The 23,915-nt window shown below is 46.6% G+C and overlaps 1 protein-coding gene and 1 long non-coding RNA gene across 2 annotated transcripts in view; one reads left to right on the top strand and one right to left on the bottom strand.

Moving 5' to 3' along the window:
• Positions 1-4,360: 4,360 nt before the first annotated feature.
• Positions 4,361-8,159, top strand: LOC114867358 (homeobox protein engrailed-1-B-like). The gene is made up of 2 exons (XM_029169989.3): positions 4,361-5,244; positions 7,440-8,159. The coding sequence occupies exons 1-2, from the start codon at positions 4,680-4,682 to the stop codon at positions 7,757-7,759; spliced, it is 885 nt and encodes a 294-aa protein (XP_029025822.1). The 5' UTR covers positions 4,361-4,679; the 3' UTR covers positions 7,760-8,159.
• Positions 7,997-23,915, bottom strand: part of LOC121202723 (uncharacterized) — an 83,034-nt gene continuing 67,115 nt past the window's right edge. Inside the window, exons 3-4 of the long non-coding RNA XR_008693220.1 lie at positions 14,133-14,221; positions 7,997-8,135 (exon numbers count right to left, since the gene is read on the bottom strand). This is a non-coding gene — a long non-coding RNA (uncharacterized LOC121202723). The remainder of the gene's footprint in view (positions 8,136-14,132; positions 14,222-23,915) is intronic.

Here is a 23,915-nt window from a genome sequence, read left to right as displayed (position 1 = left end):
TGAATGTTCAATCCAAATGCGAATCTAAAATATTCTGGAGTCTTGAGCAAACTAATCAAGCGACAGCATTTAGACTTGACGGCAACATCTTCCAGCTACGGAGACGGGCAATTTTACCAGCCCGAACCCAGCAAAGTGTCTCCATTGATTTAATTTGCCAATTACTAGATTGGGCCCATTTATCATCACCTTAAGGTTTCAGAAACTTCTCAGCAAGACGTAATAAGGCTGCGGAGCAATCTGTTCCCCACCTCTCATTAGGACTCTAAAGATCCCCCGAAGCTTAATTATTTATCTGCATTAATATCCCTTGAATTATTAATGACAGGTGAGTGTGTGTATGTGTGTGAGGGGGCAAAGATCAACTCTCCTTTACCTCAGCTCCCTCCTGATTAATGGATGAGGGAGAGGAGCCCTTCATGTATTATTACTGGGGAGAGCCTGAACTTTGGAGGGAGGCAGACGAAGAGAAAGGAAGTGAGAGAGCGGGGGAACTCGGGGAATGATAATCATTGTTCACTATGCAAACATACGCGGTACATTACTGGCATTTCAATATAGGCAGGAGTTTGTATGGCGGAAAGTTGTGACAGCAACACTGTAAATTCATCACTGTTTCTAGAGGACCTGTCTCCCACCGCCACAAAGCTACTTGAATCGACACTTTAAAAAAGTAGATTAATTAACAACTTCATAACTAATGTTTACAGATATTTATCAAACTAGATTGAGAAGGAATACACTTATTACTGGTGTTGTTTAACATTCAAAATAACAGCTGCAGTTTAGCATTTCAAACAAGTTGACATTTTTTTATTGAACTTTATAAAAAATGTTGTTTTTCGCGCTTTTATGATGACACCCACCCAATATGTTTGCACATCATAATGTTCACTGATTGATTTTATGCTGTTGTTGTGGTGAGGCTGCTTTTTCCTGCATTGTAGTCTGACATCTAGTGGACATGCAGAGTAGTCAGAGGATGCGTTTAAAGACATGCTGAGAAGAGGTGAATTCGTGGAAGCCTTAAAAATGATTTTATTGTTGTTTAAACCAAAAAATAAAAAAAATGCATTTTGTAGAACATCTATACATAAAATTGGCTCCTAGTTTACTGTGCAGATACATTTGTTTATTTAATGTTTAGAAATGTTGTCGAGAAGCATCCTGATCAAAGGAAGAAAGGCCTCAGTGACGACCTTCACTTCCTGAGGCTGTTAAAAGAAGTGTGACTCCCGCGACCACTTCTGGTAAATTTTCCAGGTCAGTCATTGAGTCTGTCATCACTTACTGCATCACAGTGGTTTCTCAAAGTGCACTGTGAAAAACAGGAAAGCCCTCCAGCAAGTTACTAAGACTGCAGACTCACCAGATCTCAGCTCCCAGCAGAGGAAACCCTGACACCCACAATCACTATTCTGCCATGTTATATTTTAAAAGACTGCCATAATACTTAAATTCTGGTTAAATACAATATTTACTTTTAGTCCAGCTACAGTATATAGTAAAATTAAGTGAAAACATTCAAGCAGCATATGTATTTGGACGTGACGCCGTACATATATTGACCACTAGATGTCACCAAAGTTACATAGTCGAACTATCTACGCTACTCCAGATGTGGCTGCAGCTTCCCACACTGACTCTGCGCTTTATGACTAAGTTTTGTTGAATTAGTGAAACCTAAAAAACATTTTTGTTCCAGTATTCTAAAAATACATTCCTTTGACACTTAATTATGACGCTGTAACAATTTACGTTTAAGTAAATATTAGCATACAGAATACACAAAGATATGATTCCTATTATCACATGAATGAACGGAGCAACCTGGCTACCTACTGAATTTACGGTGTTTCGACACTAGGTGGCAGCACAGGTCGCACACGTTCAGACAATCCGCGCAAAGCCTGACACAACTGTATTTTGTCATCTGCAATCAGTTAAACTATCTTTACCCAAATGAAAGCAGAAAAGTAGAGCTGAGGACCGGTTTTGTCGTTACAACACCAATAATTATACCTGAATAACCTGAATAAACATGGACCAAAAACCATTGTTGGCAATAAAATGTATATACTTTAAATGTTGTTTTGTGGAGACTGATCAAGATTAATGGAACTTTTTGGCTGCATGTGAAAAACCTCATTTTAGTTTTAAGTTTAAAAAAAATTAACTTTCGGATATTATCTATTACAGTTTTGTTGTTGATTAGTTTCACAAAAGCCTTCAATTTTTTTTAAATTCGTTCATTTCATTTTCAACACGCACTACATTTCGCAAAGTAGGAAAGGTCTGGAGTGTTTTTAAACCGTGCACTTTACGGTGTAAAGGGCTTTTTGCTTCATGATACTAATTTATATTTTTCGTTATTTGTTTTGCTTTTAACATGAAAAGGAAATTTGCAAACTCTCTATACAATACGGTACAAGAAGGTAATTAAATTAATTCCGGGTGAGGATCGATCCAAACTATTTGCATGGTGCGGGATTGCTGCTGCTGCTCGAAAACAGACTATTTTTGTAGGTCTGTAATTTGGACCGGGTCCTCTGGTACATAACCATCTGGAGTGAAGCCAAACACAACAACACGTTCTAACATACACCACATAAAGACGTTAAAAGAAGACAAATGTCGCCTGGTTATTTCGCTTCACCTGGCGTTTAGCCTCACTTTCATTTAATCTCTACCAAAGGAAGGAAACAATCTTGGACGCTGCCTTTGGGAGCAGGATCTTCTTTTTTCCGTCTCCAGGTACAATCGCGGCCGTGGCTTTACTTCATACAGGACATGAGCTTTTCAACCAGAAGCTCATCTGGACGGTGAGTGTGTGAGTGAGTGTGTGCGCCGCTGATGCGCCTCCAGAATATAGGCTACTCAATAAACCCGGGGCTGCGATCCGTCAGTGCATTTATCATCCTATTACGGCGACAAATCCGGCTCCCAATACATGAAAGGTAAAATGAATTACCAACGTTAAGCCGTCAATAAAGTCATTTCTGTAAATGGTGTCTCCGAGGGCCCTCGCTATTATTCAACAAGCTTTATCAGCACCTTGGAAATTACGTGGCTTGTAGCGCGGCCCCTGCTTCACTTTGATTAAGGGCCCTGCCAGGGACCAGTGACAGCGCTTTTGACTCGGGTTTTATTCAGCCCGCTTCCCGTGATGAACACCCGGCTGATCGGGCGGAATGAAGACTAATTAAAAGCTATAAATTATCTTTTGCAGCCCCTCTCAAGGAGCCTCTCTTTGCGGCGCCAGATAAGAGCAGACTGAGTGCTCATTTACCCACAATGGCGCTGCGGCTAAACAGCATATTGATACTGTCCTAATTGGAATTTAATTAAGTAGCCATGGCTTCCCAGTCCGGCCTGTGGGATAAAGATTTCATTGCGGCGTTGTTAAACATCAACACGTCCTCACTTTCACGCTGTTGCTGTTATGATTGTTAATATTATTATTTCAAAAAGCCAATTAGAGCTTGATGGCAGTGTTAATCTTAGTCTGGAAATACGTGTAATAGCCTCTAAAGGCAATATTTATTCTCGGGCATGAATGTGCTCCTAACTGGATTTTTGAGGCTTCTTATATTGTTAATATTAATGGGCACTATTTGTGCTGGATAACGTGTGTTATCCTACATTTTGTAATTATAAATATGGTTTAGGTGCGTTAAACAAAGAATATAAATACTGGAGAGATGCGAGAAAAACGCGTGGGGAAATAAAAGTTAAGCTACTGAAACACAATAGTTACACACAGAAAATATGGTTTATTTAGTTTCGCCTTTAAAAGATTGAGCTTCCAAACTTTTATACTCTTTCTTGGACATATTCTTTGTTTAAAATGGCATCGGCTCAGGCAAAGACCACGTCATTTTCTACAATGTTCAGGGTCGTGTTGCTGCAGGTGTTAGTCAAGCAGAATAAACAAAGGCTGATTCAAACGAATTCTAGAATACATTATGTAGACTGTGCTGCACGCGACGTAACCTCCACTACAAAGCTATTTTATCATGAAGTAGACTCATTTTAACGTTGCTGATCTGATCTTGGAATTAATGTGACGTTGGTGCGCTGCACGCGTCAATAATAGCACAAGAGTGATTTAGGTACGTCGCGCGTTAACATTTACACAGAGCTCTGTCCCCCCGTTGTTTTTGTTTTGCTGCGTACAAGTGTGTGCACGTGCCTGCCCCAAAAAAAGTGGCGATACGAGTGCGCGTGCTTGTCCCGAGCCCTGATTGGAGGTCTGCGGGACCGACAGGCACGGTCTCCGCGTCCGATTGGCCCGCTGCACGTGTGTACGCGCACACGCGCTTCCGGCTGGGCGTAGGAGATAGAAAAAACGCACGCGGGCGGTGCAGGGGGGAGAAGGGGGGAGGACGGTATTTGGAGAGTTCAGGAGGAGCGGATACACAGATATTATGCTGCACCGGGAGAGGCACGGACTGTGGCTGTAACGTGGAGCCGTCCGCTATGCCAGGTGTCGGAAGACCTTTAGGAAGCGACATGACGCCGCTGTAGGTGATGCTATAAACGCACCGCGGCCGTTCGTTTTAGCGAGACGCTTCGCTTTTGCCCGCATGCGCGTCTAAATTGGATACCGAGCGGGAGCGCGAGCAACAAGTGGAGTTTGACGCGCGAGAGGCCGAGATTTCCCCGCGCCGTCACCTGCCATGGAAGAGCACAAGGAGCCCGGCAGCGGGCGGGACTCGACCGAGGAGGAGAGCATGTCGCTGTCGCCGAACCTCCCGTCCCCTCCCGTGATTCTCCCGCACCAGGCGGCCCAGCAGGCCCACCGAACCACGAACTTTTTCATTGACAACATCCTCCGGCCGGACTTTGGCTGCAGGAAGGAGGCGGGCTACCGCGAGCGGAGCCAGACGCCGGGCAGGGAGAACGTGAACCCGCTGGCGGCGGGCGCGAGGCCGCCGCACGCCGGCAGCCTGTGCCTGGACTCCAACTGCAGCAGCGACAGCACCTCGTCGTCGCCCTCCTCGTCGTCGTCGTCGTCGTCGTCGTCCACGTCGTCCACGTCGTCGTCGCCCTCGTCCAAGCAGAACTCGTCGAAGCAGAGCGAGCCGGCGGGCAACGGGACCGGCAGATACGCGGACAGCCCCTCGTCGATCGTGGTCATGAGCGGCAGCAATGGAGGCTCCCCGCCCGCTATGAAGGAGAGCCAGCCGCTGTTGTGGCCCGCTTGGGTTTACTGTACTCGCTACTCGGACCGGCCCTCATCTGGTAAGGCGCTAACAGCCCCGCAGGACCCGCACCCGCAGCTCCTAACGTGCGTGACAGCCTCGAAGTTACGGACCGCACCAGCGGCCCAATATCCAAAACAAACGGGCCACTGAAGCGAGAAAATAATATTAAACAGGCATTAAAAAACAAAATATATGAGAAACTGGTCTCTATTTAACTCTTGATTGGCTTCTATTGGGTCCCACGCACAACACGCTCGATACAAGCAGAAAAACGCAGCATGTGATGTTTGAGATTCAAGTAACTTTTTAAATCCCAGCAGGAAGAGGCTTCTTCCTGTTTTTATTGTTCACCTATTAAATGTATAGGCTCAGAGAGCAGCAGCGTTTGGTGGCAGTTCATTGTGTCTCATGACCGTCGTGCGTGTTTTCGTGTAGGCCCTGATGCTGCTGGGGAGCTTTGTTCTGGTCCTGTTCTGAATTAATTTCGCTTTGTTTTTGATGAGTGACAATAACACAGCACATTTTGAGCCCGGCCGTTTTGTTGCGTTTTTTTTACATTTAAAAACATACGAAATTATGAGACCTGTCACGGCTAAGCTAACGGGACACTGACTACTTAAAAATGTAGATTTTACGCAACTGAAGCACAACAACTGAAGCTCCACTAACCTGAAATATTATATAAAATTTACTATAAAACATGGGCACATTGATGGATATTATACAATAGCTACATATTTATAACACAAAAAGTCTTTTATGCAACGTTTAATGGGTTTTATTTTAAAGTATTGCAAATAACCCTGATGTTCTGTTTCTGTGTGCGCGCGCTCGTCCGACGCCTGTTAAATTGTGCAGAAAGCGAAGCAACACTGTGACCTGCAGATTTCATTTTTCCGTTTTGCATTTGATGGAGGAGGCACACAGGGGTGCAAGCCTTTAATAAGCAGCTGGACGAGAAGCCCTTTAAATGATACGGTCGCTTAAACTGGAGAAGACAAAACGTTCCGGTGTAAAAGAGTCGCGTGGATACATAATGTTGGGGAACTATTTAGCTGCGTGCTTTTGTGTTTAATGGCTCTAGCAGTTTTTTTTTAACTTTTTCCGTATTTTCCACTGACTTTAATTGCACCGTGCGTGAATGCAGCGGCCTCAGACCGGGGCTTTCTTTGATTACCCGCATTACGCTTCGTCGGACCCGGGACGCAGACGCAGACGCAGACCCAGGCTCAGCCGGTTCCCGTCACAGTCTTTCCGTTCAGGCGTGCTCGTACTCCTGCTTTCAGGCCAGATGTGTGCGTGGAATCTTAGGAAACGAGAAAGCCATTGATTGTTGCTGCAGCGCTGCCTGTAGTTATCTGTCTGGATGTGAACCTGTGAAGTCTGCAGAGACTCTCGCTATTTCCGAGCCTTTGCTTTGGTGCCGTAACGAGCCTGGGTTGATCCGCAGAACCGCACACACACACACACACACACACACACACGCACACACACCTGCACGTTCGATAGCAGCCACTATTACAACACACAGAAACATACAACCTAGTGTTTATTTGTGCATTTCTCCAATGTTGCTGCAGTTGGATCAGGAAAGAGTTCGGCCCATTTCCGTCCTCCCGTGACTGACTGAGTTATGCTCTGCAGGTCGGATTAAATAAATTAATATTAACACGGTTTAATCAGGCGTTAATGTAAGTAAGGCTTCGCCGTCCCAACCGCAGTGGCACATTTAGTGTGGCGACAGCAAACCCTGTCAGCGCAGACTATTATGTTTTATCAATCCTTGATTAAAACAGGGGACGAAGCCACTTGAAAGTGACGGTATTGTGTTTGAACAGCTCGTGTCTAAGTCCGTTTGTTGTGCGTCGTAACGCTTTGGGACGAGGTCCAACACAAATGCATGGCTTTCCTCGTATTATGGTGTTTATATCTACTGCCTGTATACTGTTGTGCGGAGCCCGATGGTGACAGTCACAGCGTAATAATCCGAATGAGAAGATGTTTAAAAATGTATTCATGGCATCATCCAGAGTAGAGTGAAAACACTGCAGATGCAGACGTGTCTGCGCAGAGGTTTGCGCGCAGAACAAACCTTCCGATCAGCGCAGGTCGGTTCTATTTTCGACCACGGTGCGACAGCGGGAATCAGGAAGGTGCTCCTCCTGTGTGATTCCGTGTGCGTGGTTGAGCCGTAGAATAAATATTTTATTTCCATTGTTGTTTCCACGCCAGGCCCAAGGACACGGAAACTGAAGAAGAAGAAGAGCACGAAGGAGGACAAGCGGCCCAGGACTGCGTTCACGGCCGAGCAGCTGCAGAGACTGAAAACAGAGTTCCAGGCCAACCGGTACATAACGGAGCAGCGGAGACAGTCGCTGGCCCAGGAACTCAACCTGAACGAGTCCCAAATCAAAATCTGGTTCCAGAATAAGAGGGCCAAGATCAAAAAGGCCAGCGGCTTCAAGAACGGCCTGGCGCTGCAGCTCATGGCGCAAGGACTTTACAACCATTCAACGACCACGGTGCAGGAGGACAAGGAGGACAGTGAATGAGGGGCCCGGACACTTGGCTGCTCGGGGCCGCTACTGACTCTTTGGCTTTTGGACATAACGACAAATGAACTGGAAGCGGAGGCGACGCTATTTAAAAACACAGATTTCTGTTTATGGTAACAGTATATGGACATAATTATATAAATGAACGATCGTTATTAAAGTTTATATAGCCACACAGTTATCATGTTGTATACAGTATATTTCATTTCAGCAGCATCTCGTCGTTTCTGTCCTCGTTGTTTTAGGATGTCTAATTGGCTTTGTAGGTTCTTGTGGTCTCCTGTCCCCCCTCCATCCTTGCGCCATATTTTCCTTCCACACACCAGTCCGCAGACTCAGACAAGCCAAAGATTTTAATATGTTCACATGTAGTCTGAAATAAAAAAGGAGAACGGTAGATTGGTGGACTAAATTATTCTGTCTCGTTTTCACGTCAAATTTCCATGAAGGCTAATAATAATAATTTAAAATAATAATAGTCATGGTTCGTTCATTTTATGATCTCAATCATAGAATATAAATATGAAACTATTTGACTGGGACAAATTCTAATGTTAAAATTCTTTACATGTTTAGTTTTGATGAGTTGACGGAACACACACATGCACGCGGGCGCGCGCACTCGAGGGCTCGCGCCCAGTTACTGTTTCGCAGCTCATCTCTCACTATAATAGGACGCTGCTTGTTTCTCCATAATGGATAACATTTCACCCATTAATCTATGTTTGGCATTTACAAGATTGCACATCTCTGCTAAACTTTCCCCGCGACTCGCTCCTCGCTGAACTTTAATGAAATGAAAACATTTATTGAAGAGCTGCTCGCGCCTCCGCTTTTGGGACGCTCGTGTCTTTCTTATTCCTATCTTTCTTTCTTTCCTGTGGCCTGGCGTGACCCCAGGTTCAGGTCTGAGGGAGCCTGACTGTGAACTCTGTGACACGGCGTGCGTGCGCGCGCGCGTGCGTGCAGGCAACTTCAAGGTCAGTAGGAGCAGACACACTCTAGGCCTCTGCAGGAGCAGCTAGTGAAGGCGGTGCTGGAAGGAATTCAGACAGAAGCACTGCAACTGTCGTGGAAAACATTGTACAAATGTCCAGAGATGTGGTAGAACAACATATTAATAGCATATATTTACATAATTTACATAATTATCAACGTAGCTTTTATGAAAATAGAACAGCTTTCACATTAGACTAGTGAGAAAAACAACCCAAACAACACATTTCGTGCTAATTCTTAAATTTCCTGCCTGTGTTGCCAGTGGATTCACGGTTTCTGCTCGTCCCGCTGTTTTATGTGCACCAGCTAATTAAGCTCAGCGCCGTCGTAATTAGACACCAAGTCCCAAGCTATTGCCAGAAAACCAAGTCATTTGCGTGAAACGAGCTTGACTCTTTAAAATCGCACAAACGTGTAATATTTGAGCCAATTATTATTATTATTCTCCACTATGACATGAATTCGTTCTTTTTACATATGACCAATCGGAAAGTGACTTTTTAATCCTTGTTTCGTTGATTTAGTGAAAAGGACGGCTCTGAGGGAAGGAGCGCGCTCAGAGGCAGCGTGGTGTGTGATCAACCTCGGGCACATTCTGGACACGCACGGCTGTGCTCCGAACAACCACCGCTGACATGTCGTGACTTATATTATTTCTGTTTGTTATGTGGCTGCTATACAACCGATCGCGAAGCGGATTATTTAATTAAGCGCTAACAAGCCTACGGAGGTCTGCGGCGGAGGCGTTCACGGCCTCCGCGTTTCGGGCTTTTTAATTGTTTTACGTGCCGCCGCCGCCGCCGCATTTGCGTTCGGCTACGGAGCGGAGACCCGAGAAGCGCGCAGCACATAGTGTGTTAATAATTGATTTCAACAAGGACGACCAGGGACTCGCTGTTAGTTTATGGGCAGGTTATCCCACAGGTTTCAGATTTTAATTAACATTGAATCTTAAAACACTGCCATTATTTATTTATGTAGTCTATTTATGAGGATGACGCGCTCCTCGGAGGACGCATCCATCCAGCAGACAATACCTCGCCTGTTAGTGAGTGCACCAGTAAATTAAAAACGGTTGTATTGTGATATAAAGGCCCAAATGTAAACGACAATAACGCTGGGGCCACACAGGCTTACATACTTTTAGGTTAGGACAGGCTGTATTTCTACTGACACAAACGCAAGAATTGATTCGAGCTCAAACATACAGTTAAATTTAATCCACATAGTCAAACTAGCCTTTGTAGATTCAATGTTTGTTCATTTCGTATACAAAAACAACGGCGTACAAGCTCCAGATAGTTTAAAATCCTCTAAATGCATTTTTGGTCACAGGAATTAAATACAACGGTGATGTGTTTGGAAAACACACAGTCCTAATGCGTTTCTAAATCCAGGCTCTTCGGCCATCTGGCCTGCATGTGTGAACAGAGGTGAAGAGGCTGCCTGGCTCTTCACGGTCAGCCAACCCTGTAGCTCTATTATTCTAATGATAGTTTCATTCCCTGCTGTGAATGCGGAAGAGGGTCTTATGACAGTGTATTTAAAATTCATACAATTATGAAACAGCGAGAGGATTTTTCTCTCCCCCTCCCACCTTGTCATTGAGGAAGCTGAGGGTTTATCTATAAAACAAAGAAAAGCCAGGGATCGTTTGCATAGTTAGCACAGTGTGCCTCGCAGGCACAATATGGATTTAATTTATATGCAAATGAAAGTAATAAAAGGAGAATACACACTGGAAATCTCTGCTGTTTAAAGTGGGGAGAGCTGGATTCAGAGCAGGTAGCGCACATGAACAAAAACCGAGCCTCAGCCGAGAACAATGAAGTTATATAATATCCAACTGCAGCACAGAGTGAAGCGTGCGTCACTGCAAAGCCCCTAAAGATAGGTCGAATTAAATAAGATTATTATTACGGGGAGAGTTACACTGATGAGGCAACAATCAGACGGCAGCAAACACTCTCAGACAGTCTGAGCACGGCGAGGATAGAGACCCAGGTCTCCCTCAGTCACACAAACACACACACACACACACACACACACACACACACACACACACACACACACACACACACACACACACACACACACACACACACAGAGTAACTGTAACATTTCCATACAGCATTTATGTTATAATAATAATAATTATTATTATTATTTTACAGTTGTGATAAATCAATCTGCACAATGACATACTAAATATATTTTTAAAGCGTATAATTTCAAAAGTCTGTGTTTATTATATGATTGCATGATAATTATGAGCTAAAGCCTGAGTACAGATCCCATATTTGCAGCCTACAGTAATTTTAGAGGTATTCAAATGTGTAGCCATGTTTTAAAAACTACAAATGACATGTTTGTTTCAGCTGTAACATTACAACATTTTTTGAAACACACAGACTACAACAGGGTCTCCTTTAGTATCACGCAGGCTAACCACCTGTCATTCAAACAAAGGGGTGTCTATGTAAATCAACTGTTCAGAGTCTTGTTTATTTAGTGTAATACATGCTGCATGAAAATACGTGTCAACACAGAATCAGAAAAGCTTTCAGTGGATAAACAATTATAGCTACAGAGATGCACAATGAAATGGACCCATGCAGAGACATACAAGAATGTGCAAGACCTGGGGGGGATCTCACACACACACACACACACACACACACACACACACACACACACACACACACACACACACACACACACACACACACACACACACACACACACACACACACACACACACACACACACACACACACACACACACAGAGTTAAAGGAACTCCTTAGATCACTGCCCTGTGACTGTGCTGCTTCTAAGTAGTGAATTGTACAGTGAATCCTCCACAACTGCAGCCTCCACAGTGGACGGAGACAAAGAGTGAGGTTCTCTCTACCTTTTTACTAAACCACTGTGGGATCTGTAGCTTCTCAGAAATCTACTAATTATTCATGCAAGTAGTCCAAGTTAGTTGTTTTTAGTAACATTCAAGACTAAGAAAAGCATTACTTTTTATTCATGATAAAAATATATAAAGTTTCACATACTATATAATAAGATTAGTGCCACATACAAACACAGCCATCTACAGTAGGAACCATAAGAAATACGTAATACCAGAAAATTAGTTCATTAATATTAAATATAATACATTTAGTACGTGCCTTGATGTTTAACCTTGGCATTTACACCAGCTATGAATTTAATACACAATTTGCAAACATTTAAATATGTAATTCATTTATTTCCTTGCCCTGACTAGCTGTGTCACATCCCTGTTAGCATTTAGCTGTCAGAGCATTAGCATCTGTAGCTCACGTTTATAGGTTAAATGAGCTGACTGAGCTCTAAAGCTACAGTAACAATATGCCACCAGAGAAAAAGTAAGAAAGTCTGAAGTTCTGCCTGGCATGTTTTGGCTTTCTACATCAATTGGTCAAATACATGATTTGATGTGAAGCTGTTAGACACAAACCACTCTTATTTTTAGCCGCGCTGCGTGAAAGAGCAGCCTTTCCACAAACTGCCAAGCGCACACACGTGGGGTGAGACGACGTTGGTTGGGGCTTGGAAGCAGGTCGAACCTGGAAATGAGGCGGCGGCGCTGCCGTTGGCCCTGTTTGTTTGTCGGGTCGTGAACTGTTGAGGGGTCGGCTCCTTCTTCTGCACTTGCCTAACACACACTTGCAGTGTGTGAGGACCGCGGACCCATCAGCGCTCACAGCTCCGAGAAGCGTCTAAAGCATTTAACGCCCAGTGTTTTTGTTTCTGCCGGACATTTAAAGCAGATCAGTTCTCACCGTGGAGAACTTTTTTTTTTTTTAGGACTTATTGTGGCCCGTCAACTGGACTCAGACACACACATGCACACACACACACACACACTGTCAGACAAAGGTGGTATTGAAAAAGAACCTCCCACAATGCAGTTGAGCGTCCAGGGGGCTCTTTGCTCACACAGCCGTGATCTCACCGAGCTAAATCCAGATTACATGGAGGATATACACAGTGCCAGTTGTTTACTCTGCGCATCAGGGGGTGATTTGGTGTGTGGAGAGGGTGAAGGAGAGAATCACTGACACACTGTACAGAATGCAAACTGCCTCATCCACGCTTAAGGTGATGGGAAACCTTCCGATCATGTAGATTTTTAAAAATCTCTTGCATGCAAATTTAATTTTGTAAATGTACATTTTGTAAAAATGTACATTTTTCTATGGGAGCCTGTGCCTGAGTGTTTGCTTGTGAATAAAGCTGCACTAGTATAACATAAATTAAATGCCTACATATGTATTTGCCTTTTTTTCATCTGTACTAAATGTACTAAATCATCTCCAACCAGCGCTGCATTTTTTACGGAGGGATGTAATTTGCCAATATATAGCGTGCTACTGAGAAGGCGGCGCACTTAAGGACAGTTATTCCTCCGTAATTAAAAGGCAAGTGTCAGGAAATGACAGTGCACGTCCAGCCACAGCTATGTGGCAGGCAGCACATCAATTCCAGCCGCTTTGTTTTTATCGGCCCCATCGTGCGGCATATTAATGAGCGCCGAAGCTGCAAAGCAACGTGGGTTTCGGGGAAAAGCGAAGGGGGCCGTTTGTTCGCCCTTTAACAGGGGCCCTGAGGTGTGAGGACGGTGTTTGTGTGGGCTGCACAGTCACGTTGTCATCCTCAGGGGGAGGCTTTTTTTTATTTAAGCGCACACGCAGACACAAACACAAAGAGAACAAAGGCCCGGACACCTGGGATTCCCCCGTTCTATGGGTGGTCACATGCACCTCTGCCTCTTGTTCATGCCTTCCACATGTGGATTCACTTTATCTTCCCACTGGCTCTTCACCCGGTCTCTCCTACGATGTGTGTGTGTGTGTGTGTGTGTGTGTGTGTGTGTGTGTGAACCGCTTCCCTCGCTGAAACCAAAGCTGTGAGAAGAAGTCATCGACGAGAATAGCAGTCTGACTTACTCCCATCTGCCGCCCCCTCTAGAGGCATTGCTCCTCACACAAGGGCTTCGCCACCGAAGCCGTGCCTCACGTTTTTGGAGATCGTCCCGTCGGTCAGTTAAGCGATGAGGACACAGACACCAGCAGCCGTCCATGTGTCCCCAGTACGTTAGCGTAAATGTGCTGAGTAACAGCGGGGCATCGGTGCTGTTTTAGCCCGTTTCACCATTTCGTGTGCACAGTCACTTGAAACAATAGCGTAAAGGCGGACTTGGCCGACTGCGCGGCCACCCTCTTCCCACACTTCAAAAAGCCGACGCGCGGGTGGAGACCTCCCTCGCCTCCATCTCTCACTGCGGTGGCGAGAGGTGATGCGGGGAGGCGATTAGTCATATTCGATTTACATACGGCTGTCACGGCCTCCTCCAGACGCAGCGCTGATGTCATCGGTGCGCGGGGCCCCTCGGCGGCCACCAGGAGTATGGGAAGACTTCAACCTGTCAGGGGAAGAGAAAACCCATCAATGTTCAAGCGCTATGATGAATGTGAGGTGCAACTTTTTGTTTTTTTTGCCCACATATGATCTGTGAAATTTGTTCAAGAGGCTCCAGCGAGGACTCGAGTGCGTGTGTAGCATCGCATTGGATCTATGACAGCAGGTGAGTGATAATCCTTTAATTTGATGTGAAATTACATTCAGGTTTTAAAAGAATATATTTCATTGCTGTTTTTGTTGGTGGCTACATAATTTACTACACAAAAGTGAATAAAAAAACAAAAACACACTGCTCCTTTTATGGATAACTGTCCCTTAAAAGAATCTAATCTAAGAAGCCTCACAGTGTTTGAACCGATGCCACTGTAAGTTTTGGAGAAAGGACTTAAAAGTGGCATTAGCATGCTAGGCTAGCAGGCTAGCATGCACGCGCGGGGCCCTGGAAGGCGGGTGGTCGATCGCTCCAGCGCCCTCCTGCAGAAACATTAGCTCGAATATGGCTGTGAACCCCTCGAGGGGTCAGCAGCCAGCAGGTCCAGCCTGCAGCGGGGCCGCTCCCGGAGCGCCTGGAGCTGCTGTAGTTTATAGTGAAGAGCCACTGGCAGGTGTCCAGAGGAGGAAGTGGGGGTTATTTATGAAGCCTCGCCTGACAAAAGACAGCAAAGCTTCCCATTTTCAGCGAGTCTGGCCCCTCCACCGGCGATGATGAGGCCAATTATTCTGATGTACGACCCGGTAACAGCGCTTGAAGTGCGTTTTGTGCGGAATACCCCTTTAAACTCTGCCATCGGCTTATTACCACCCTTCAAATCTTGGACCCGTACAGACGCAGACGCAGCACTCGCTCTCTCACATCAGCACACGCACACACGGAGGCCAGAAGTTCACGTTACTGGAGCTGCTCCTCTCTGGATCTGGGCGGCAGAATGCGAGACCGTGAATAACTGTTTTAACACACAGCCGGCTCAATGTGTGGTCTGTGACACGGCATCTGAGGCATAGCTCTCTGTCCATCTGCGTCTGCGTGCGTACATCGGCCTCTCAGGGCACACGTGTTCCGTCCTGCGTTGCCGTCATGTACCGTGAGGTGTGCGTCTACGCGTCGGGGTCCAGTCGGGAGCTCACGAGCGTTTGGACTTCTGGTTCCAGCTTCCGGCCAATGGGTCAGCGAAGGGTTTCTTGATTAAAATTAAATAATTAACTGACCTGGGCTTGATTGTTGCGTTTATTTACCGAACTGGAGAAAAAAACAACAAAATGCAGTTTCTGTATTAACGAGTCGGCCTCCTTCTGAGTAACGAACACTTCCTCATGCGATGTGTCTTTTCTAAAACGGTGACAATGTTAACATGTGATGTTGGAATGTTAATCACAACCACTGCTCCGACACTCAGCCAAATGACAGTGTCTTTGCTGTGGTCGTAATGAATTATCTCCACTTTGACGCTGACAAAATGATTAGAAATACCGTGTTTTGATCAAATGGACTCATGAATATTCATGTGTTGCGTGTCGGAGCTCCTGCTTCGTCGCCCCCTTCGAACAGGTGGAGGGCTCAACACCTGCACGCTGGCCGTGACGAACCGAAGGGTCGAGAGGTGAGAAACGCAATGTGGACGACATGTGGAACGTGTGGGAGGCTACACAAAGAAGCTGCACAAATTTCAACTGGGTTATTCCGAAACAAACTACAGTACTTTGTCGCTGGGCAAATACGGACAAAGCTGCTCCGCTTTACGCGTCGCTACATTTGTTTATCTTTGCGCCTCCGCCTGCTTCTGTGCATTAAAGTGAGCGTTCAAGGAATCATCGGGAGCAGATGGTCGCGAGAGGAAAAACAAGCATCAGAGAGAGACCGGGAACGGGGAAAAAGGGGAGCGAGGAGCAGAAGGGAGCGCAAGTCCTGCGTTTCCCGTCAAACTGCGGAGATGAACCGCAGATGTTTGTCGACAGAGGATGAGCTGCCTCCAACAGCTGGTCGGGGATCAGATTTGTGTCAGTGCGCGCGCACGACCTCCTGCGGCGCTGTAATGTGTGAGACCAGACACAAACGACACGCTGGTGGGGGGAAGGAACTCGCTCGCAGCTCTGCGCCGCAAAAAAACCCCGTTGGGTCATTGTTGCGAGTTATAAAAACATGGCTGCCTCTGCACAGCTAACGGTCGCGTCCTGAGCAGGAGCTGGCTTCGTTTAGCATTAGCACGGGTCTCGGCGAGACACTCGGAGGCTCTGTAATAACTAGCTGCAGCTCCGGCACAGAAACTTTACCCCAGCGTTATGACAAGTGTGTGGTGAGGAACCACCAAAGGATGAAGTTTACATGTCAACGTCTCAAAGAAAGTGCCAGCCAGCTTTGGACGGGAGATGGGGTTTCGGGCATTGTATATGTGTACGTGTGTGTGTGTGTGTGTCTTTGTGCGTATGTTTCCCCATGTGTCCACAGGAATTCACAAATACAGACCTCAGAGCAGTGTCACGCTGCTCGATCAGGCTGCATGTAAGAATAGCACTGGGCTTCTGCTCGCTCTTTATGTTCGAGTGCAAAGGGGAAAATCTGAGGAGTCAGCGAAACCGCGCCATGCGACACCAGTCAGCGCGTCCGCCCGGGTATTTCCAGTCCATTCAAGTCAAGTGCAGCATCGTGTAGATGTTAACCGTTTTCACCCAGACGCGCTTCAAACGTGAGCGCAATGAATGCATTTCTTTCCATAGGTGTTGATGTATCGGCGGTAACGGATCGCCGACATGTGAGGAGCAGACCAGTCACGTTCAGCGGAGCGGCCAAATGTCTTAAGCGAAGTCCTGGAAACTCGGTCCCTGTTTCGCAAATGAAAAATGGCACGCGAGGCTACATTTGAAGTCGTATTTTGCATTTGTTTTCTTTTCCTGCAAAGATCTTTTCTTGGTCGGACCTTTGTTCGAAGACAGATGTGAAAAGCCACAGTTTTTCATTATGGTGTTAAGTCAAGCCACATTTTGTCTTCGCTGGAGCTTCACTAAGCCGAGAAACGGATCAGTAGAACAGGGCAAGGCTGGTGCTGACAACGTGAATCAAAAATGTAACGTGGATTAAAAAAATAATAACGTATCTGAAACCTTTGATATACAATGGAAAGTTCAATTCATTCACATTGCTCCATCATATATCTATTAATTAACCAAATGTGTATTTGATTAGCAGTGTTTGATTTCTCATCCATCCATTATTTTCTCCAGCCTACAACATTTGTGTGTTTAAATCTACCAGTATCTGGTTTAAACACAAAAATTAAATAACAAACAAATACTAGTGCTCCAGCCGGGGCCCATTTTCTTTCTCATCAATCCACTATTATCTATGCAAACTCCCTAAACTGCTCAATGGGAAAAACTGGCTGATTGTTTTTCCATTAGACAATATAACTGCTACACATACAGCCACAGGTCGATGCGGCGCTCATTATGGCTGCGGGCTGATAATAATTAACCACTAATGTGTGTAGAAACAGGCCCCTGATGGTAAAAGCAGGGAGCTCCCCGAGGAAACTAACACCGCAGCTTGCTTCAACTGTTTATTTGGCTCACTTACTTCACAAAGACGCTCAAATAGGCACAAATGGGATTAAAGAGACGAATTAGGCTGGTGGCTAATGGGGTGCCGTGCGTTGGTGCTGCTCTCAGAGTCACTGTCAGCTTTTGGCAAATGTGAATCTACATTTCTGCACATTCAGCTTAAACGATATTGAAACAGGCAGCTCAAGAATATTAAAAAAAGGGGTCCTGTTCAATTTTTAAGTACAGAGATTCAGATCTGCAGCAATTCTCTGAAAGGTCAGAGTTCAAAGCAATGTGCGACGAGGATATAAGTGTAATTAAAATGTGACGTAAGTAATGATGCTACTTACGAACCCTTAATGTGCCAAAATGTCATGAGCAAATAAGGGTTTAATGCTGCCAGTGTTCACGAACCCCCTGATATGAGTAGAAAAGAACCACAACCACTGTGCGAGTGTGTGTTAGTGTGTGTCAGTGTTTGTGACGGTTTCCTGATGTCCCACTAGACGCTGCTGATCCAGACAAGGGTTCTTGTTACAGGTCCATTAGAACAAACTTATTTGATTTATCAGGTGGTGTCTGACTTGAAAACTATAGCAGCAAAGGTGATTTGATGTGTCCTGAATTACAGCTGCATCAGAATGTTTAAATGTTTCTGAAAAACACCTCTCACCACCCATAATTAATGATAAAAGATAAAAAAAAACGTGCCTGGATGTAAATGCTTACGATTTGTTCACCCAGTCGATGTTTATATTATAAAATTAAAAAAGTCTAAATTGAAATTGCACTGGAGGGACTAAAGGTTGGATCAATATGTCATCTTCCATTGCTGTTAGCTGGGTAATGACTGCGTGCTTTGACATGTATCGGTCTGTGTGTCAGGGGAGAATACGCAGCTGTGTTGTCCTCGTGTCTACGGTACAAGGGTGTGAAATCGGCTTTTCTAATGTGTGGCTGTGTGCGTCAGCTCCGCGTGCAAGTGTGCGCCTGCTCCTTTATGTCCACACTTGCATCTGTCTTTACCCTCGCACACTAGTATGTGTGGGTGCACATGTGTGTGGATGTCTAGGTGTGCGATCCGTTCTGGTGCGGGGATCCATCTGTGTCAGGTTAACCCGCTGGGAGCCTCTCGCAGCGGGTAGTCCTGGAGGGCCTAAATCATCTGGACGGCCAGAAGCGTGAAATCCTTCCAGGCTTGGACAGATGTCTCTCTGTTCAGGCCAGCTCAGCCTTCGGTGACCTCACAAACCTTTAAAGACCCTCAGAGCAGAGTCTGCTTCCAAAAATACAGACCAGATAATTCCAAAATAAAGATGAAAAGGTCTGCGTGGCTCTTACTGCAAATACACTGATAGTTGCATCTCCAGCATAAGCCTACACATGCAGCAGTGAGCTTATTCTTATTAGCTTATTGTACTGAATTGTTTTTTTGTGTAGCAATCAAAATAAAGAAGGAACTATGCAAACCATGCTGCCATACTGGCCTAGTCACCTGATGCCAAGGCCGGGTCAGCCAGGGGCTAAACCAGTCTGGGCCTGTGGGTGTGACACACCAGCAGTGCCCCCCGTGACCGGACGACCATCTGGACACACCTTCATCTTTCACACATCAGAGGATTAGCAGCCCGCAGTGAGGGACAAGCAAGTCAAGCAAGTGCTGACTGATCTGAGATCTGACCTCGAAGACGGGAGCGGCAGCCAGCAGCATCGTTTTGTAGCATTTAGCAGGTCACACGGACCTAGTGTTCAACTCGAACGAGGCATTTTAAATTGTAACAACAACAGATGCAAAGGTTTAAAGAGAGGGGACTCCAATGTTCTCCCTGGAGCAAGCGCGAGGCGACAGCGGAGAGGAAAGACGGAGGAAACCTCCAACAGAACCAGGATCAGGGTGGGTGGGCGTCTGCCCTAAAGACTGAAGAAACTGGAATACTGTAAAAACGTACAAGTCCCCTGCATTGCCATTAGATTAGCAGGTTAGATGGCTACAATCCTGAGACTATATCTGCTCATGTTGATGACTGCTACTGTAGGTGTCCCAATACATTAGCGGCTTCAATAATAAGAACAAACAGAAACCTGGATAATCCTGAAGTTATGCAACAAAACATCAACACATCCTGAGAGCAACAAGTAACGGTAAATAAATCAGCTGTGATTTACAGTGGCTCTTCATCCAGACCAGGTCTCTAAACTCCGTCCGTGGCTTCCAGTGTGTTGGAGGCCTTCTGTACCAGCTGATTGAGCTGGTGTTATGTTTATGGCCTAGATAACTGAACCTTTTGACATAATCGGTTCCAGCTGGACCCGTGTGTCTGCATTAAGTCCTCAAGTGGAAAAGTGGCTGCAAAGTCAAACCACCTGGTGAGGCTGAGCTGCCAGGGAGGTGTGAGGTGGCAGTGGACAAGGCAAACACTGGGAAGGCTTGTCCGGGATTACGAGCGAGGCCTCAGCAACACACAGGGGCACCGGTGGCGTTTGGGCTTCCTGTTTGACGCTACTGACGCTGCAGGAACGGAAAAAACAGCTCGCGCAGGTCCACGGAGCAGATCGGGCTGCGGGCGCTAATTTGGCACTAGCTAAACACCCACAATCCGCTGTGCGCTCAGCGTTCCACCCACGCGACCTGGGCCCGTTTCAACACAAACCCCGCATTGTGACTGTGCGACCTCCGCAGCGGAGAACAGCTGTAATTTCATTGGCCTGGTAGAGGGAATAATTCTTTTACAAGCAGCGCGGCAGCAGGGGACGGCAACCGAGTCTAGGATTTCACGTTAGTCCCCAGAGACGACTCGGCAGCGAGCGCTTGTCACACTCTCGGTTTCTGAGCGCGGATTTAAAGGGAAGAGTCATCTGCAAATATTTCACCGGCGCGGAGGAAATGCCGGCACGGCTCGGAGTTGCTCTGGCTGCGTTTCTTGCTCAAGTGGTTTGACTTGGCACTTTTATAGGAGGCTTGTCTAATTCAGTACCACCTCCCTGAATTCCTCAGCAGATTTCAGACCTGTGTGTGTGCTCTGCTAACTGTCTCTTTATGCATGTGAAGCTAAAGCCTGTGTGGCTTGTACTGAAGGCTGGAAATAGCTAAAAAAAGCTATGGGTGAAAGTGTACAAAACTCAGAGGCAGCACAACATAACTTTATTAACACACATGAAACCCGCTCACATGCCCACACCTCGGTGTTATCAGCGTGCCCCCTCCCCTCCCCTCCCCAGCCACGAGAGTGACCGTGCCGCACCGCATCCATCACGGCTCGTCTCCACCAGCCCACAGTTCATGCTCCGGGCCTGGAAAATGGTGCGCAATGCAGCTGATGAGCTGGCGAGAGACATTTATGAGGATCCTCGTAACCAGCCCAGCAGATCCCAGGCAGATGACTCCAAGCCGGGGTGGGGGGGGGGGCGATCGCACCGAATATGTAACCTTTGGCTGTCGTTCACACGAGTGACTCAAACTGAAGCCATACAACTACTCTCTGGTAAATACGGGCATCATGTGACTTTAAAAGGCTTAAACAGGCAAACACAAATTAGTGTTTTCAAATAGCCAAAACTTGTTGCAGCTCGTTAGCGCTAGCATTCGCTCCACGGCTGATGACAGTGCTTGGCATCTATTGTGTGTGATGGAGTTTGTGGGTGAGGAGAAATAAACCTCAGGCTCTGTGGCCGGTAGCGTTATGTTATGTCTGAGACGCAGTGTTGACTCCCGCTGCTGCACGCATGTCATTCTTAATTTAAAAGCCGAGGCTTAGAACTCGAATTGATTTTTAACTGGGCAGTAAAAACGGATATAAGAGCTCAGAGGACTTGAACCATAAAAAATATCAAACCTGCATTGGACCGTAAAAGTACGAGACAATTATCTTCAACTGAACAACAAAAAGCACTAGCGGCCAATAACCGTGCCCTGGCGAAGTGTGTCATCTTTTTTTTCCCCCAGCAGCTACTCAAGGAAAGCACTATGTGAAAAAGGAGGAAATCAGTTCAGCAAGCTCCAGGAAGAAAAAAAACACACATGTCAGAGTAAGTTACTGTGAGGAAAGAAAAGAGTGACAGTGAGAAAGAGCCAGTGTGATTTGGTCTTCTGTCATCTGCCTTCTGGATCCCTGTACACAAAACATGTTGCGATTGAAAAAGATAGAGGCAGGGACAGAGCGAGAGAAACCCTCTAATCCATCTGGCATCCTTATGCTGCTGTTTAGGCCCCGTGGTGACTTCAGAGATAGAAGATGAGCATGAAAGGGAATTACGGCGAAGCCCTTTCACTGATTCCAAAAAATCTGTTCTAAATTACTTTGAGAGCAAATATCAACTTAAACAGGCTGCCTCTCTCTCTTCTCCTTCTCCCCCAAGTTCACGACTTCCTCCGCAAACAAGGCCAAAAGCAGGATGGGACGAGGACCAGCAGCCATTTGCGTCCCCCGCTGATGGATCGAACATGGCACTTATGCTAATTCGCCTCATTTCTTGGCGGGCGCCGCGCGCATTCTTACCCAGCCGAGACTCCGCTTGGAATGTGCAGTCGAGGGGCTGCTAGCAAACAGCTCGGAGCCGCCGTGGCTAGCTAAAAGCGGGGCTCGCGGCCACGGCGGAGGCCTTGGTGAGCAGCTCGAGCTCCGAACGAGCGCCGCATGCGCCAGAGACGCTAGGTCGCTACAGCGGAGGCGTGTTGCAACAAGCTAGCTTTGATGCCGCGGGTTTTACAGCGCCACCGGCACATGCAGCGGCACGGCATCACGGCGTTCCCGTCGTTTTACAGCTAGCAAACACGCCAGCCCGCTAGGAACGCGCCGCGCTCTGCTCTTTTTATTATCTCAGCACACATCTGCTCTGATTGATATGCCTGAAGTGGGCCAATTTCAGCTCCCCGCGTGATGTGATAGCCATTTATTTGTTCAGCTTTAATTGTTGAAGCTCCTGTCAGCGAGGTATGGGGCACAGCTGGAACACGCTGGCACAGGATCAGGGCCGTTCTCGAAATTAGCATGAGACCGGGGAGATAAAATAATATAGACTCTACCAATATGTGAGTGTCACAGGTTGTGTGACAGGAGCAATCTGCTCCTCCCAGTCATTAGAGCACTTTAAGAGTAATCCATATTCTGCACTTGAATCCGATCTGTGGACATTGTTAGCGTGGACTCTCTCCCTGTCACTCCCTCCCTCACACACACACTGAACCTCATATACGGTGAAGCCTTGTCCACATGTCTTATATTCACGCAGAGATTGACAGATACAATTGCATGCACATGCAATCGTGCTCCTTGGGCTCAATTTAAAGGCACTCGAGGGTCAAGGATTTCTCTCAATCAAAACCTAAGAGTTCTGACAAGAGGAACGTCTTTATCCCCCAGTCATGAAAACAATCTGCAAATTATTTGAATTAAAAGCGAAGGAGCGGCGAGGACATGTGGGAGCGGACTGCCAGCGAGTTTTCCTTGTGTGTGCAACTTCTCTCTCTACAGGCATGAGAAAATAATAAGTGGAGAGCTGAATTTGTGTCAGCGCAGCTCAGGAAAATAAGATATCATGTCTTGCTGTCGGTTTGATGTCAGGCTCTCGGAGTCGTACCCGAATGCCTCATCCCGTTGAGGCTGCAGGGGGAGACCGCCAGAGCGGGGGAGTTCAGCCAGAGTTCACGTCTACAGCGACTAAGCGGCTCTCACTTCATCAGCTCCCTCTCTCTATTTACCTCGTCTGATTCCCTCTGTTTGCCTCCGCTGACTTCTCATCAAGTTGTGCAATGGCGCTCTCGGTGCCGAGCGACGTCTCCTTTAGCCCGCGCTGCTCGGCGGAGCCAGGGCCGGCCCCGCGGGACGGCCTCGCCCCGTCCCAGCCTCCCTCGGATCTTCAGCTACACAACCTTGTTTGCATCTTCATCAAACCGCCGTCAGCGGACTCCGATCAAGGACACGTGAGTGGAAGCACGTTTCGCTGGTCAGGAGAGGAGACGGACAAACTGTGAACGTTTTGTTCCAGAGGAGACGTTCCCGACCATGTGAGACGCCCCTTCACGCACTGAAGGGAAATGAGCGCTCTGCATGTGCTGCGACTGAGGTTAGCACTTGGCATTTACGCTGCTTTGGGAAAATAGCTGAAATATAATGATTAAAGAATTGTGCTCTACGGGGGACGAGCTGGCCTGACTGCGTGTG

The sequence above is a fragment of the Betta splendens genome, chromosome 2 (genome assembly GCF_900634795.4).
Source record: "Betta splendens chromosome 2, fBetSpl5.4, whole genome shotgun sequence".
Classification (NCBI taxonomy): Eukaryota; Metazoa; Chordata; class Actinopteri; order Anabantiformes; family Osphronemidae; genus Betta; species Betta splendens.
This window is presented reverse-complemented; position numbering and strand designations above follow the sequence as displayed.